This window comes from Crinia signifera, chromosome 6 (assembly GCF_055691185.1).
Source record: "Crinia signifera chromosome 6, ASM5569118v1, whole genome shotgun sequence".
Classification (NCBI taxonomy): Eukaryota; Metazoa; Chordata; class Amphibia; order Anura; family Myobatrachidae; genus Crinia; species Crinia signifera.
In genome coordinates this window covers 135,599,143-135,618,043 of record NC_139222.1, presented here as the reverse complement: position 1 = coordinate 135,618,043, position 18,901 = coordinate 135,599,143, and the positions used below count along the sequence as shown (strand labels likewise).

The following is an 18,901-nucleotide window of genomic DNA, read 5'->3' as shown; positions in this document are numbered from 1 at the left end:
TAGTGGCAGCAGCTCTAGAACTAGGAAGTGGTTCTTTTCCTCCACATTTTTGTTCTCCATTTCACAACACAACACCACATTATTTTTTTAAGCACACAGGACAGTGCACTTGTACAGCATGGGACAGCAGCACCCCTTTACAGCACATGACAGTACCCCTTCACAGCACAGGGCAACAACCCTTTACATCACAGGAAAGCACCCCTTTACAGCACAGAAAAGCACAGGAGGACATTAGCACCCTGTACAGAACCCCTGTACAGCACAACACAACACCTCTTGGATCTCAGATATCCGAACCCACTCATCCCTAATAAAATTACTCAATTACTCAATTCTCTGATATGACCACAAGGAAAGCAAAACAAAGTTCTATAACAAAAAATAGCTTTAGCACTGCTTTCATTGGGAAGTGGTAAACATTTATTTACATAATATTTCTATATTGCAGTTAACGATGTTAAGAATGCAGTTCAGTGCGTATCAAGTTACATGCTGTTTGACCCTCTGGATACAGTGATGCAGCAAAACCTAGCATACTACAAGTTCTACAAGGAGAAATGGGATCTCGAGGACACAGATTTTAATCCTAGAGAGGTGAGATTAATGGCCATAAATGTGTTCATAATGCAGCACAACATCGTTTATTCTGGTTCAGTGTGCCAATTTGACACTATAGACAGAAATTAAAGCATGCTTACAAGAGTCAGATTAAGGGCAGCATGGGTCTGGGCTAAAAATGATCAAGGACCTACAGTATTGTGAGATATGAAGACATTGTATAAACACGTACACACCCCTACACTGCACCATAAATGTCAACCAAAATACATAAAAGTATAGAAAACTGCATAATTTGATTTATGGCCTAATCCTCTTGTCATATAGGTGGCTGATTATCTTAATCATGCTATCCTGATGGGAGGCTTGGAACTCTAGTTCTGTCTGCCCCATTGCTAATCTGGCCCCGATGCTCACATTCCCCTTCTTGATGTTTCTATATAAAGTTGCTCTGCTTAATAGTTTGAGATGAAATGCATGCAACCTCCCCTTCCTATTCTGGCCCTATAACCATTCCACAAGCCCACTTTATGCATTTGTAGGTTTTGTTTTTTAATACTTATATCTTTAATTTTCAATAATCGTAACAACATAAATACTAGCTTTGTGTGGTATTTTACTTGCCTTGTGGGAGTACTGCTTCCACTGGGTATGGGTCATTGGGTCGACCACTAAAGGTTATAAGGGCTTAGGTAGACCCCTTCAAAAGGTTGACATGGCTTTAGATTGACAAGGTTATTAGGTTGAGACAAGCATTAGGTCGACAATGTAAAGATCGACAGTCAAAAGTTCGCCGTGGGGTTTTCACTTTTTTTTGTCCCAAATGTCGACACCATTGACATGGACAACGGAAACGTGCAACGCATCCCTTCACATAGGGGGGCATCGACCCCTTCAAAAGGTCGCCATGGCTTTAGGTCGACAAGGTCATAAGGTCGACAATGTTAAGATCGACAGTCAAAAAAGTTTAAATTTTTTCGAGCTTATATGTGTCGACAGGCGTTATTTCTTGCCCTACCATCCACACATTTTTGTCCCGAATGTCATCATGGACAACAAAAAAGTGCACCAAGTCCCCACGCATGGCTCGCTTCACTCGCCATGCTTAGGGCTCCACACCCTAGTGGACAGGGTGTGGCTATGTCAGCACAAGGGGGGAGGGGGAATTGCTGATTTTTTGACTGTCGACTTTATGATTCTATCAACCTAAAGCCATTTTGACCATTTGAAGGTGTCCACCTAAACCTTGTTGACCCCTGGGCGTGACCACGGCGGCACGTAGGTAACTCAGGTGAGCGAGAGCTCCGGGTGTTCCTGAGCTCCCCCATCCGCCACCGCAATAATGACCCCCGGATAAAATAACCTTTTTTCGGCCAGCTGGATGCAGAATGAGCGATGAGGGATGCCGGCGGGAAACTGTAGGTTAAAACCGGCTGACGATATGCTTAAACACTCCTGAAACCGGCTGCTGAGGTAAAGCAGCTCTGACGGGCGCAGAGTGATCGCGTCATCAGACGCCAGTATCCACGTGCTGGGTGAGAGCCAGCGCGAGGTATCGAGCGGTCGGCCCTGCTGTGGACGTCCTGCACCGCTAGCCCGGAGATTAAGCCCTGAGGGGATCCCAGCTCAGCACCGGGTGAGAGACGGTGACTAGTGCTAGAGGAGTCCCGGGGGAAAAGAAAAACTAACCAAGCGGCTTGGGTGTACGGGAACCGATCCGGGTGAGAGCCGGTGCGAGTGGCCCTGAGAGTGGCTGAAGGCGCCAGCCGGGCTGTTAAAAGCCAGTAAATACTCGCTGAGTGAGAGGCAGCGAGGGATATCTGGCAGCCGGTCCCGTTGCGGTGGAGGTGGATCGTCAGCTTGAATGAGAACTGGCATGAGGACTCCAGGGAGACCTAAGTGAGAGGCGGTATTTGGAGCTGGAAGTGCCCTTGCAAAGAGGCGAGTATATGGCTGGTATATAAATACTGAGACGGTACGTGTGGGCCTGGGAGATACAGTGGACGCCAGAAGCTGGTATATATATGACAGCGGACATTTTGCCAAGGCAAGAGAAGAGAAGAGAAGGGTTAATACCAGGGCATATTGCTGAGTATTTTGCCATACACTTCAACAACCCTGTCTGATACGCTGACTCCCTGAAGACAAGGTAAAAGACAGAAAACCAGTGTGTATATTTTGGTCAAGTTTTTGTTCAGTTTTTTCTTTATTTTTCTCTTCACTTTTTTAAATTTTTTGGGCTATCATTGCCAATTGTAATTGTCTCAGGATTGAACTTTAAATCGGGTAGCGGTCCCTCTGTTAAATTGATCTAGAACTGCCTACTGACATATTGCGGCCATTTTGAGATAAATAGCAACTGGAGGGAACTTGCCCATAAATAGTGCCTAAGTATATCAGCTAAGTTAAAGGCAATATGGGAAAAACCGGCCAAAACACGGCGGCAGCCCGTCTTGAAAAATTCGCCCGCACTCAAACGCAGGCTGCAAACAATTCTCAAGTGGTTACACCACAGACTACTCCTTCCAAATTGCAGGCAACACCTGCTAAACCTCTAACTCCTCCCCAAGCTTCGGAGGTAACCCTCCAGCAGGTGCTGGACGCAGTGAATAGCTGTGAAGGTTGGTTGGCAGATCAAATAAATAAACTACAGGCGGATGTTATTCTTATGAGAGACGATGTCCAGAAAATAACAACTAGAGTGACTGAGCTAGAACAGAGAATTTCGGATACTGAGGACATTATTGTTCCCTTACAAAAACAAGTGACAAGTATTGCTAGCCAACTTTCCGACCTAAGATCAAAATTTACTGATATGGAGGGGCGTCTGAGACATAAGAATGTCCGATTTGTGGGCCTTGAGGAGCGAGTTGAGGGCCCTGAACCGGAAAAATTCATAGAGGAATGGCTCAAAAAGGAACTGGGTCTAGAGAATTTTTCTTCCTTTTTTTCTATTGAAAGAGTTCACCGCATCCCAGGCCGGGCTCCGATACCAGGGGCCCCTCCCCGAACGTTAATTGTGAAATTCTTACACTACAAGGATCAAGATAAAGTGATAAGATTGTCTAGGAACAATCCGGACTTTGGCTACAATGGTCATAAAATAGCATCCTTTCCAGATCTACCTCAGGCTGTCCAGAAAGACAGAGTTAAATTCTGGAAAATCAAAGCAAGATTAAGAGACCTGGACATTAAATATTCTATGATCTATCCGTCAAGACTAAGAGTAATTGATAAAGGGGAGATTAAATTTTTTAATACTGCTGAGGATGCTGCCAGCTGGCTGGATATGTCTTATCCGGCAAAAGTATATATGTCCGGGGAGCAGAAATAGTAGCTGATGGGGTTCTGATTGCGGAGGGGGACGGTGGGAGATGCTGTAAAATGATGTTGGGGGGGAAATAATTTCCCTCCCTTTTGTTTTTCCATTCTGAACTATGGAGCCCGGAGGTTTGGCCGTGCTAAGCGTGGTAATAAGTAAAAGCCCTTGGGGATAGGCTAGGGTGGTTTTTGTTGTTGGGGAATTATAGGTAAGCCTTACTGGGGAGGTTATACAGGGCGGGGGGCGGAGGGGGAGGTTATGTTAAGTGTTGTTTGTCTGTATGGTCTGCTCTGTTTATTTGCCCTTTATCCAGTCTATATCCATGCCTTTAATTACAGGAGGCAGGGATCACAAGTGATGCCTTTACGGTTAGTTGTGGCTCTGGTCTGGATTTACATACTTAAGAAAGATCCACTAGAATAGAGTAATGGTGAAAATCATGACTTGGAACGTTAGGGGTCTTAATGATCCAATCAAGAGGTCATTGGTACTTAAGTATTGTAAAAGTCTTGAGGCAGATATTATCTGTCTCCAAGAAACCCATCTCTGTGGAGATAAATTGTTATCTTTAAAGCGCCCTTGGATATCAGCCGCTTTTCATTCATCATTCACATCGTCCTCTCGAGGGGTATCTATATTGATTAAAAAATCGGTTGCATATGAACATATCACTGCCCAGATAGATCAGGATGGTAGGTTTGTTTTTCTTGAAGGTATAGTAAATTCAGTCAGATTAAATATACTTGGGATGTATGTCCCACCCCCATTTCAATTTGATGTGGTGCGTAGCGCATTAAATTTTATTGTAGCAAGACCAGAAAATTCCTTTCTATGTATGGGTGATTTCAATATGGTGTTGAATTATAGCTTAGATATCTGGAACCCTAGAAAAAGTAGTCCAGTCGGGATTTCCTCCCTTGCTAAATTTGTTGCAGAAGTTGGGTGGTTTGAGATATGGAGGGAGAAACACCCGGGAAAAACTCAGTATTCCTGTTATTCGTTAACATATAATAATTTCTCTAGGATCGATATGGTATTTGCTTCTAGGGAACTTCTCAACAAAATCTCAGAGGCAGAATATGGTAGCCGAGGCATCTCAGATCATGCACCTTTAACATTTCAGTTGGATCCTCAGCCATGTCGGGGCTGCCAATACTGGAGATTTCAATCAATATGGCTGACTAGGTTGGGGGATTTAGCAGAGATCAGTCTTGAAATAGATGGTTTTTTTGGTAATAATAATACCACCTCTAACCCCCTGATTGTGTGGGATTCTTTTAAGGCTTACTTGAGGGGTATTTTGATTAAGAGGACTGCCTATGTCAAGACTCAGATCCGGGAAAAAGAACTGTCCCTGGAACAAAGCATGATAAGGTTGGAACAAAAATATCAGATAGATAGAGAGGAACCTAGTAAACAGGAGTGGCTGATAGCCCAAAAGGCCTGGACTACACATCTTCAGGAGATGGCAAAATTCCGGCTGGTAAAAGCCTCACATAGAAAGTATCTAAATGGGGATAGAGCTGGCAAATTGATGGCATATATGGCTAATTCGGATAAACCATCTAACATAATTTCAAAAATAGGTACTATAACTGGGGATATTGTGACAGAAACCCCCAAAATAGCGGAGGTCTTTGTTGACCATCTAGCCGAGATATATAAGTCGAAGGTTACGGTTACCAGGGAAGAATGTAGGAATTATCTACATAAGCTGGAGCTACCACAACTAACAGTAGAATCAAGGGAATTTCTAGAACAGCCGGTTAGTCTGGAGGAAATTGAGGTAGCAGTTGCTGGATTGGCAGGGGGAAAAGCCCCGGGAATAGATGGACTTCCGGCAGAGTTATATAGAGCGTTTGGAAACACTCTGGCCCCTAGATTATTGTACCTTTTCGAGCAGACAGAGTGGGAGGCCACCCTATCGAGGTCTATGTCAGAAGCCGTAATTAGTGTCATTCTTAAAAAGGGCAAAGATCCATTAAAACCAGAATCATATCGTCCAATCTCGTTGCTGACGGTTGACGCAAAGATTTACGCGTCGATATTAGCAGGGAGACTGAATTCGGTTCTGGATGAAATAATTCATACAGATCAGACGGGATTTAGGGCTGGCAAGTCTACAGCCATTAATCTCCGAAGAGTGTTTACATACATGCAAACGGCCTCATTGATACGGACTGAGATAGCGGTGGCCTCTTTTGATACGAATAAGGCTTTTGATTCGTTGGAGTGGATCTATTTAAGAGCGGTGTTGGAGGGGTTTGGATTTGGATCCATCTTTATAGAAAGAGTATTTTCCATATATTGGCAGCCTACGGCTAGAGTCTCTATCAATGGGTATGTCTCGGATAGATTTCCTTTAAAGCGGGGAACTAGACAGGGCTGCCCACTTTCCCCCTCCCTCTTTACAGTGGCTATTGAGCCAGTGGCATGTAGGCTCAGAGAATATTTTAACTCGCCCGATGGGGGGGAGGGAGAGATGGGGGGCCTAGTTTCGTTGTATGCCGATGATTTGCTGGTAGGCATGCCGGACTATCAGCGGGACCTCCCCCGAATATTGTCCTATCTGCAAGAGTTCGGAACTTATTCCGGTCTAGTGATTAACAAAGAGAAGTCACATCTCCTTATGGCTCAATTAGAGGATGGGGAGGAATCCTATGAGATAAATATCGATATTCCTAGAGTAAGTAGCTGTTGTTATTTGGGTATCAATATATCGACTGACTCGGGAGAGTACGTCGCATTGAATCTTCTTCCCTTGATTGACCAGGTTAAGATAAAGTGTAAAAACTGGATGAAATTACCTCTGACCAATATAGGTAGAGTTAATTTAATAAAAATGATAATCCTTCCGAAGATATTATACGTTATACAACATTCCCCGGTATATATCCCAATCGCAATCTTTAGGAAATTAAAAGGGATATTAACCTCATTTGTCTGGAGGAATAAGACTCCCAGGATTGGATACGATGTACTCACCCGAGATCGGGATAAAGGAGGATTGGCATTGCCGGATTTTAGAATATATTACATTGCGGCTCAGTTGGGGCATCTATGGGAGTGGTTAAGGGATGAAGGTCAAACGAAAGAATTAGTGAAAATGATAGACCACGCTATGCCAGGCTGTTCATCTCTTCAGGTTATCCTAACGTCCCGATGCCGGAAAAAACATCCACATTTAGTAAATCAAGCTATTAAAGTACGGAGGTGGTGCTCGGATAGATATGGATATAAGGGACTTGATCCAGATACAGCCATTTTTTTCATTAGATACCTTACAAAAAAGAGAACTACAACAATTGAGGTATAAACTTGACATAAATTCCATTGGACAAGTAGTACAACAAAATAGAATGAAACCTTTTAATATGCTACAAGCGGAGTTAGGGTGGGGAGTTAAGGAATTGTTCGGGTATTTACAGTTAAAAAGTGCTATAGAGAACTATATTAAAAAAGCAGGAAAAGAGATCCAGGATAGCCCAGTAAAGATCTTAATAAAAAAAACTGATAATAAAAAGAACACAGCTAAATTGTATAAACAGATAATGGGTAAAATACATGAGGATGGGCTTAATAATCTCATTGATAAATGGAAAATAGATATACCTGAGTTAACTGAGGAGGAATGGGATATAGCCCTGGCAAATATAAAAATTTCCACTAACTCATTAAGAATACAGCAAATACAATATAATATTGTTCAACGGACATATTTAACCCCACAAAGAATAAGTAAATTCTCAGGTAAAGAACCCTCCCCGTGCCCTAAGTGTAAACAGATGGCTGGCAATTTTTGGCATTTAATATGGAAATGTGGTGAAGTTCAAAAATATTGGGTTAAGGTACAAGATGTTATGGGTAAATTGGGCTTCCCGCAGCAGGCATTCTCCCCTTGTTTTATGGTATTGGGAGTTTTGTCTGATGGTGGGATTCCTGCTGATATGAAGAAGCTTGGAATTGTGTTAACCTCATTGGCAAAGGTATGCTTGGCCCGTACCTGGATGGCCGATAAGGTGCCGGTAGGGAAGGACTGGATCCGCCTTGTTAATGAAGTATTTAAAAACGAACAAGAGATCTATCTTGTAAGAAACAGTATGGAGAAGTTCTATAGAATATGGGGATGTTGGTATAGATCTGTTTATTATGGAAATTAGATATGATTTAATATATGGTAAATATAGTATGGAATTATGAAAAAATAGAAGTGTGATGGTAAAATAGTTAAATAGACTATGCACATTATATCACAGATTTTGGATATATAAAGTGTTAGTGGTAAAAGAATTGAAATGATAATTGATTTTGATGGATAAAAAGTAATATGCACAGAGTATCACTTTAAAAAACATAAAAGATAGACACATATACATATAGATATTTAAGTACTGAAGAATAAAAGTTAAAAAGGATTAAAAACTCAGAGGTGTAAAAGACATAATGAGGGGTACAGGTGAAAGGGGATTGATAAATGTATTTTGGTGGATAAAAACAATATGCACAGGTATCACTTTAAAAAACATATAAGATATATAGATATTTAAGTTCTGAAGAAGAAAAGTTAAAAGGGTTAAAACATCACATGTGAAATAGTTATTATGATTGCTTATAGGTGAAGGGGGAAAATGTGTAAGAATTTTTCTGTTTCTGTGATGGACAGAGGTATACCACGAAAGTAAAATCTCCTTGGATGTAGAGCTATAAGGCTGCAATGTGGGGATGGGTATCTGGATATAATGTATCAAGATTTAGTGTGCAATATGGAGTCAGACCATGTATGTTTAGTGTTGTATGTATAAGGTATGTCATTTTTATCTATGTGTATTTTTTGTATTGAGATATTGAAAATCAAATAAAAAACTATTACAAAAAAAAAAAAAAAACCTTGTTGACCCATTGCATGTTGACCTTTGTCATGTCATGTCGACCTAGTGACCATTTACCCTTCCACTAACACCAGTAGGTACCTCGGAGTTGGTGTAGAAATGTTGCTGTTTTGTGTGAATAAGAAGGTGTCTGCGCAGTCCTGCTACATTGGAGCAGAACTGACTCGTTGAAGTTCATTCAAATAATTCCTCCCACATAACAATATCTTCCATTTTGTCATAGTATTACCTGTAAATTCTTTTGATATTAAACCATAGTTGAGTCTGAAGCAAATGCCTCTTGTATTGTAAAACTATAAAAATTCAAAGCCTGCCATCTGGAACATTGTTTTCTTTCACCGCATTCTGCGTAGTGCCAACCTTAAATAATAATACGTACAGTGCACTGCTCATAAATATGTTACTTTGAGTGTCTAAAGGATCTTGGTAAAATACTTATCCTATAAAGACGTGTTCATTAAACATGGATAACTTATATTATAGATTATTATTCAGCACTCACCTTTTATACACATTAATTACGAATCCTGAACGAAAACTGGAATTGGGTCTATGCAGAGAAACTTCTAAAACAAAAATGGTGGACATGGCTTTACAGTACTTTCGCGTATTTCCTTTATCATTTTCTAGAATTGCAGTAATTATCAAAGTTTGCACTAAAGTTTAGCAATCAATAGTACACTTCATTTCATTTCTTAAATTTAACTCCGTAGATGAAGAAACATTGTGTCCGGTTGCAGTGATTTGCATGCACGTAAAATGCACCTAAGTATCGGTAAACAAACCCTTCTGACTTTCTTTCATCTTGTGGGGACAATGTTTCTTTTGTTGACAGGAAGCTCTGCAATATAATAACCAGACCACACGGCACAAGCAGCTGTTACAGTTTGCTCAGGACTTCTTACGACGGGATGATGATGAGGTAAGTGCCAGTATTGGAAAGTACCTTATACCTATTGTGTGATACAAAATATGGTCCTGGTTTAACTGTGCTTTATAATTGATGAATGCACACCTCTAAGGGTTCAGTAGTGCCTTCCCCCACCCTAGCTTGCAGCTGAAGGCGGTAGTACTGGATCTCCCCCCCCCTCCCCCCCTGCATGCTGCTGTTGGTGGTAACAACCATTCTTGGGGCGGGATGTACTATGATGAAAATGCAGTAAAACCCACGTTTTACCGCATTTTCAAATTTTTACTAAAACCCGGCCGCACCGTAGGGTGGCAATACCCAATAGCAGCCTATGGGCTTCTATCGCTGGCTGCTGGCCGCACCCCCCTCCCCTGTACTCTGTGCTGCTCCTCCTCCCCCAGCAGCATGTCACAGCCAGGATGTCCTTCCGGCTGCAGGGGGGAGGAGGGGATGTCGCAGAGCCCAGGTGGTGACGGAGATCCCCCGCAAACCACCGCACCGCGATGCCAGCCGCATATGTTAGTACATATGCGCTGGCATCGCGGCGGAGGCGCGGCGATGTATGTTAGTACATCCTGCCCTTTGTGAGAGAGACTGATGCTGCTTTGACCTCTGCAGCGGCATCAGGAGGAAAGGGGGACACTGAGAATTTCACTAAACTACACCCTTAAATGCATTTAAGGTAAAAATCTTTATTTTACAATAAATTGGAGAGTGAGCATTCCTTTAGGGGATGTGGATCATTAGGCCGACCAGCATTAGGTTAACAGTCAATAGGTGGAACACTATTGGTCGACAGGCAGAAAGTCGACACATGAAAAAGGTTGACATAAGTGTTCAGTTTTTTTGTTGTCTGTGTTGACATAGGTTGACATGAACACGGTATTACAGTAGTTCACCACAACTCCTCTCGTGGCTCATTGCACTTCCCATGCTTCAGGCACGGTGCCTTGCTGCGCTCAGTAAAATATTATATTCTCCATCTATGCCCAATGAAATGGTAAAATATGAACAAGTCAGTTTAATTAAAAAAAATAATGAAAATCTCAGGATCGCATTGTAATATGCGATCCTATTGGCGGGATGTGACATCCATGACGTACATGGACAGGGCACCGAAAGGAGCACGTCCCTACAATATGCTGAGCCGGGGGGGGGGGGGGGTCGGCGCATGCGCGGTGAAAGTGCAATCCGTAGCCCATTGGTTACAATGGGTTACCGCCATCTCAGAATGGTGGTAGCCCAGGGATGCGAAGCACTGCTGACCGATGATGTTGATACATTGAGAAGCTTTGCATCCCCATAGAAACCTATGGGGGATGAGGCCGGCAGCGGTACAGGAGGGATCGCAGCAGGGATCAGAGATTCCTGATTCGGTCCCTTCTACATAGATTTGGGTTATACATAATATTTTCGGATAATACCCATTTTTAGTAATTCTGGCAGTGCTGCTGCCCTCGTCACAGAACTCCAGAAGGGTAAGTGTTAAAAATAGGTGTGGTGTGGGCCCCTCTGGGACTCCGTGTGCACCGCGGACATTGCGCCCATTATGAATACACCACTGACACAACATTATAGTCACTAAAGGTGGCCACACACTACTGCGATGTATCCATCCATCCCCCCTTGAGCCACCCGGGAGCTTCCCAGGTGGCAGGATCGCATGTGGTCCTTTCACATGCCATGTATCGCATGCAACCCCTTTACCCCCCACCGTGAGGGGGGGATGAGTCTTCGTCTCAGGGCCAATAAACACGGGAACGCGCATCAGACCAGAGGGGGATGTTAAACTCATCTGATTTGGGCCGATTTCTCAGCCAGATCCACGGGATTGTGTGAAATCGTCCCAAATCAGATGTGTATGGGCACCTTATGTGGTAAATTTACTAAGATAGGAGTTCTGTTGGGAGATGGGATGTTTCCCATAGCAACCAATCAGATTCTGTTATCTCCTAGAGGGTGATAAATAAGTAGAATCTGGTTGCTATGGGTAACAGCCCATCTTCAATAGAACTCTGAATCGAACAGATAATTAATACAGGTTGAGTATCCCGTATCCAAAATGCTCGGGACCAGGAGAATTTTGGATAACGGATTATTCCGTATTTCGGAATATTTTAATATTTCAATGATGTATTTTGAAGTATCTTGCATTTATGCTGTATAAACACATAATATACACACAAATATATTTTATTACCACATAAAATACACACAAATATATTTTAATTGTTCAAAAAACAAGGTTTCAAAACGTGAAACAAAATGTGTGTACTATCTCAGCACTGAATTTGAATGCCAAGCAATCATTGTCTTGCACATATATAGTGCCAGTTACATATCATGTCCCCAGTGATGCTGTTACAAATGTCCCCAGTGAGTTTTTAGCAAAAAAAAATTTTTTTTTCACTTTCTGGAATGTCCGTATTTCGGAATAATTCGGATAACGGATATTCGGATACGGGATACTCGACCTGTAATATTATCTTTATTTGTCATCAAATGCATTTGAGAGTGTAGTCTATATAAAATATCAACAGTTAATGAAATTCAGGTGTAAAACAGTACAGCATAGACAAAAACAAGAAGGAAAAAAACAACAACATCAGACTACAGAACCGTACTTCAATCAATACTCCCACTAATTACTTAAGTACGAATTGCCTCTGGAAAGAAAATCTCTAAAATGTCTCGTCCTACACAAAATCGAGCGATATCTCTTATTCAATGGTAATAAGGAGAACAGCTCTCCAGTAGAATACAAAGGATCCCTCAAAATGTTCCTCACTTTTGAGAGGAGCCGATTTTCATATGCATGTTGGATGCTCAATAGAGCAACCCCAATTATTTTACTTGCTGTCGGTACCACTCTCTGAAGAGATTTACATTCAGTGGCAGAGCAAGAGCCAAACCATACTAAAACACCATAAGTGAGAACACTTTCGATAATACAAGAATAGAACTTCACCAGAGTTCCCTTGCACATACCAGATGAATGTAGTTTCCTTAAGAAAAACATACGCTGGTGAGCTTTCTTTCTGACAATGTTTGTATGCATACTCCATGAAGCAAACAGGTGTTCATATATTCGGAAAACCTATACTGTCCCTAACACAGTAAAATTAAAAAAGTTCACTTCTACTCATGACTGGTGGCATAACCAGTCCACATTGCCAATGATGGACAAACAACAGTGAGAGGGACAGAATAATCCCTTTTCAAAGCATATACAATTCTTAATGGATATACTGAGTCGAGCTTGCATATATTCAAGGGTTGGTATCCAATAAAAAGACATAATGCAATCTACAGATGGTGTTATGTTGGTCAGAAAAATGGGGAAAGCTTTGCTTCTCTAATCTATGGTAAAACTGTCCCTAATTAGCCCCATTAAATTCAACAAGGGATGCAGGATAAGAACAGAGAAATGAAAAATCTATGATTTTCTCTGCACTTTTCCTTTTACAGGTTGAGTATCCCTTATCCGAGCATTTTGGATAAGGAATTTTTCTGTTTTTTTGGAATATATATATATTTTTAGCATACTTACCTTACCCCCTGGCGTTCACGGCAGCCTTCAGGATCTTCTTCAGTGGTCCCAGTGGTGCATTTTGCGAGTTTGCAGGTGCACATTGCACAATGTACTCCTGGGACTGCTGAAGATGCTGAAGAAGATCCCGACCTCGGCGGACTAGGTAAGTATGAAAAAAAGGGGCGGGGGGGACAGAGAAAAATAAGAAATATTCTTTAAAAAAACACAGTGTTTGGAGTATTTCGGATAAAAGATCTCCCGGTACGGGAGACTCGTCCTGTACTTTAATTGGATTTTTTTAGGCTTTCTCCAGCTAAATACTGGAGAAAAGCCATTTGTAGTTTGCAAATAGATCCTCAAAGGATGTAGAATTAACAAACATCAGTATATTATAAAGTATTTTTTAGCCAGTTGCAGATATGGAAGGGAACTGGCTAGAACATGTATTTAGGGTGGCCGTGTGTATTTAAGGTAGGCTTTTCACAGGATTTGCCTGACTCCCGCTTTATATACTTTCATTATAATCTAGAATTATAATATTCTAAAATAAAATCTGCTCTGCACCTCCATGGGGAAAATAGTAGTGTTTTGCATGTCGGTGGCCTCATGATGACACCCAATGGAACAATTAAATTATTGCTACATTTGGCTGCAGAGCCACCAGTGCTGAGATTCTTCATTTTGACGGGCTGGTAACTCATTAATAATAATTTTGCCTGATTCATTTTGAAAACTATTTTTGAATAAGAGCTTATGTGGTTGATGGTTAATGAGTTTATTTTGCATGAATTTGCTGGATTTTAGATTGGCCTATTATAGAAATCCTGTATTTATCTCACAAAATGTATAGATTTCCTAAAAATGTCTGTGATGTTAAAAATTGGGTTTCTTTACGCCTCTATCTGCCAATCACATGTTTTTGTGAATATTTTAAGAAAGTTGATTTGACCAGTGATACACATTTCCTTCCAAAAAGGTTATTGTAGGGATACATATGTATTAAGTCATTTATGTTTCCCAAGTACAAGTAATAAAACTGAAGGCATCTTTTTCCTTTCTATGTAAATACTGTCCCCAGGATAAGTATACATTTTTTTCCAGTTAGTGTCTTGTCATAAAGTCCACTTATATATAGTTGTATGTCGGTCATAAGTTCCATCATATCACCTGGGAAACATTGCAAAGACCATAAAATGAGTACTTTGGCCGTTCTTTTTGTTCTAAGTAGGAAGTTAACCTGTTGTTATAGTAACAGCAATGATATATTACACTGATAAGTACTGACTAGATACCTAGCAGAAAGCTTTATCTGTTACTGATAGGGCTGTCTGATGATCCAATTCTATCACTACAGTACAGAACTACAGGAATACTGTGCTAAGTTGCTGAGCGTTTTCACATTGTTTTGCAGGCTGAAGTTGGAGTGGTACAGGACACGGAAGTTCCCCCGTCTGATGCAGAATTTGAAGGGGAGGGGGATTATGAAGAAGGAATTTATGCTGAGTGGTGGGCACAACCCAAATCTAAAGGGGACTTATCAGTGAAATGAATCTGAACTTTTATGAAAACCAGTTTAGTAAGAGAGTCTTATCTGTGCTTATTCCTACCCGGGTTACCCCTAACATATTGGGACCAAAAACATGCCAAAGATGTTTGGAGATAAAAAAAACATGTCTCACTGTTCGTAATGGGAAACCATGACAAATTAGGCAATTATCCTATTCAGGCCAGGCTATGGCTTCTGGCTCCTGTTACTGCATGTATGAGCACACACATTGCCCACAGGCTGCGCTTTGAATGCTGCAATTTGGGCCTAAGCAGAAGTTATTCCTTTGCGGTCATAGGAATATCTAGTGCCTCTAACAAACTGTAGACATCATTGCATCTCTTAACTTTGTAACTTTGAGTCAGCATCATTTCGGAACAACTATGCTCCTATTTATCACCCAGGAATTATAAGGGACTATTCAGAAAATTTGTTATACTGGTTTGTCTTTGTTTTGTTTGTTTTTATCAATTTTGGTCAATGTACAATACTGATGCCTCTGATATGTTATGAGTAATAAAATCATCTAAAACTGTATATCGAAATGTTCTCCCCTTCACTATCTTGAAACCATTAGGTATAATTAAAATTTTAGTTAGTATTTGAAGAAATATGTAAAACCAGATCCCTAGGAACTAGTGACATCCCTTTTTGCCTTTGTTATGTCACTAGTTAAGGCCCCCATACATTAGGCCGACTTGTCCTAGGGACAAGTCGGACCCAATTCTCATGCGAGCCGCCCGGTAGCTCCCCGGGAGGCTCACATACAATTTGGCACTTGATGTGCCATTTGTTACATGTGATAAATCGCATGCGATTTATCACATATAAAATAAACTGGGGAGCTGCCAGGCGGTGAGGAACAGTGTGGCGGTGCCGGTGAGCAGCGGTAGTGGGGGCTGGCAGCAGCATCTCTGGCTGCAGCGGGGCATGCCGGTGACAGTGGGGCGGGGGTGGTGATGATCAGCGTGCTGTCACGGTGCAGCGGGCGGGCAACGGCGGCTACTACAACTTTGAAATAACATGTCAAATGACTGTCCGGCTTTTGATTGTCTGAGGAAGACGCCACTGATTGGCTGAGAGTGCGCTGTCTCAGCCAATCAGAAGCCAGATAGTCATTTGACATGTTATTTTAAAGATGTAATAGCCTCCGCTGCCCGCCCGCTGCACAGTGACAGCATGCTGAATCTGATTAATATCGCCGCCCACCCACTGTCACCGGCACCCCCCGCTTTCAGAGAGGCTGCTGCCCACCTGCCCGCTGCAGGAGGTCGGATGTCATCGTACATGCTGAACGTCCGACCTCCTGATTCGGTCCGATGCGCACGGGACCGCGCATCGGATCAGATCAAATGTCACACACATGCGATTTTGGGACGATTTCACGTGATTTATTGGCCCAAGTGCCGAAATCGCATGGAATCGGCCCAAATTGCATAGTGTATGGAAGCCTTTATACTGAAATAAAAATGAATTTATGGTATTTCCTACCTCAGTAATGCACATAGGTCATTTGAACTATAGACCGAGATTGGCCACAATCAAGTGAATTTATAAAGCTAAAATATGGTCTTAAATCAAGTGTTTCCTTAGTTGGTGGTTCATTCGTTTTTTTGGAAAAAGTTACATTTATTTGAGAGTCGTTTATGCTGGTAACCACTAGGAGGCACTCCAGCACCACCCTATGTCTTGGGCTGCATTGTTCATGGAATACAAATGTGCATTTTATACTGTATATCCTGTATTTAAAACGGCATGTATTATCATTATGACTGATTTTATATATATATATATATATATATATATATATATATATTCTCAAGGCAGACTAACAGTCCAAGTTTTAGTGATATCCATGTTTCAGCGCAGCACATTTATATTGTGAAGCTCAGTTGTATATGGATCTAGATGCTAAAACACCTGGTTTGGTTACCTGTAAGTATCAGAAAACTCCTATTCTGTAGATTCACAAGTCTTATTTGTAGTTGCTGCATGTATGAAGACATTACATTTTACACCTAGTTTTGCTCATTTATCCTTTTTATTTTTAAAAGCCATTTCATTATTGCATTCATTTTATGATGTACAATAAAATTGCCCATCTACTTAGAAACTTGGTTTTACTTTTCTTCCTGTGTATGGAGGTGGCAGGGCTACCATCGGAATTTGTGGGTCCCGGGATTGACAAAATAGACAGGGCCCCCCACTACCACACACACACGCTGCCCTCATAGATGCACACTCTGCCCCCATAGTCTCACTCACACACGCGAACACGCTGTTCCATAACCATGCACACCCTGCCTGCACCACCTCCTTGAACTTTCAGCCTCACCTTCCACTCCCCCTGCATCCCCTACAGGCTGCAGCTTACCGGTAACATTGATGAAGAGGACCACAGGCAGTCATCCCTAGAGGGACAGAGCTTGCAGCATTACGGCTGCAGAGTGGCAACTCAGCTCTTTCATTGGCTCACGGTCAATGCTAAATTCAAAATACCGCCGTCATCTCTGTATATGGCTGTCTGCCGATGGTCCCAATCATCATTGCAGCCACCAAGACCCCCTGAGTGTAGTCCTAGTTCTAGCATTTCTCCGAATGCTGATTTCCCCTTGTGGAGTCCCAGGGACAGCAACAGAAAGCCCCATACACAGGCATCTCTGCCCCACCCCCTCCGCCCATATTTATTTATTCTGTGCGGGTATAATTTATATTTTGATATATATATAGGTAAAGCGAAGAAACAAGCAGCGGCACTCTGGGAAATTTTCAAACGAATATAATTCAGCAAAAAAGCATACCAACGTTTCGGGGTATATAACACCCCTTTGTCAAGGTGGATGTGCAATAACAAAAACTCAGTGCAATGTGCTTACCTAAATAGCAAAAGTGAGGTAGATGGACGAATCACGCCGTTTGGCGTGCTGGCGCCGGGGACCCGGAAATAGGTCTCAGAAGGAAGTGCCGTGCGGCGGATGTCCTGTCAATGGAGCGCAACACGGAGCATGTTGGAAGACCAATTTTTTTATTGGAAAACAATTTAAAAAAATCACATAAAGGACAGGTTAGGTGATTACCCACTCCAGCATCTGCAACAAAAAAAATCTCCAATCGAAACTGTTTATGTGACAAGACAGAGATAGAAAGTTTATAGCTTCATGTGTTTTCTGTACTGTGAAAAGGAAAAAAAGATTAGGAGGCCTGTGTTCCACTCAGCCCTACACTTGTCCTGTCAGCACACATAGGCCTCTAAGGCAGGGAGCTGCCACTAGTCATACAGGTGTGTCACTGAAACAAGGAGTCAGATTGCTTAGGGAGGAGGCCTGACTGTGGCTGTGAAAGTTCCCTCCAATAACCCATGTTAATGTGTAACCAGACAGCAATGTGACAGTGGATAGAGACAGCTGCTGACATATTTTCTATTCTTCTGTAGACTGTGATTTTGGTATAAGGTTCGGAAAGAGCAATACTTAGTATGTGCTATAAATTCCATTTAAAAATATTCAATTAAAAATATTGTACAAAAATAAGCTGTAATGTACAGCAACAATATTTTTTTTTATGTTAATGGTGGTTTGGTTACTGTGATATTTGTGTGTTCTTGTATAGTGATTAAATTAATGTACAGGGGTTTCATGAATCAAACTGTATAAGAACAAAATTATAACTAAGGTGCGTACACACGTACAGATTTTCTGTCTGATCTATCTGGTGGAAACAATAACCTGGAAATGTATGGAAGCAAATGACAATCAAAAATTTGATCCCAAACGCTGGAAAACAGACAGTGATCAGTCAGACAAATTGTTTAAATCATTCTGATATAACACATCAAACCATATATTTTTTTCTGTTTTCCCGCATTTGGGTGGAAATTTTTGATTGTCCTACGCTCCCATACATTTCCAGGTTTTTGTTCCCACCAGATAGATCGGACAGAAAATCTGTACGTGTGTACAGTGCATAGTATTTTATATTAAGTCATATAAAATATAATTCACGTAAACACATTCTATAAAGATCCCAATATCATAGTATCCTGGAAACGAAAGGAGGGGGGCTGCTTTTGGACCCCCCCCAAATGGGTAATGGGGCGTTATCACACATTGTGCATTCCAGCAGTATGTGCCATATGGGACAA

General features: G+C 41.6%; 1 protein-coding gene across 1 annotated transcript in view; it reads left to right on the top strand.

Moving 5' to 3' along the window:
- Positions 1-15,297, top strand: part of P3H4 (prolyl 3-hydroxylase family member 4 (inactive)) — a 46,150-nt gene extending 30,853 nt beyond the window's left edge. The window contains exons 5-7 of the mRNA XM_083147303.1: positions 452-597; positions 9,608-9,694; positions 14,626-15,297. Coding sequence (XP_083003429.1) covers positions 452-597; positions 9,608-9,694; positions 14,626-14,763 — 371 coding nt within the window. The 3' untranslated portion in view covers positions 14,764-15,297. The remainder of the gene's footprint in view (positions 1-451; positions 598-9,607; positions 9,695-14,625) is intronic.
- The last annotated feature ends 3,604 nt before the right edge of the window (positions 15,298-18,901 follow it).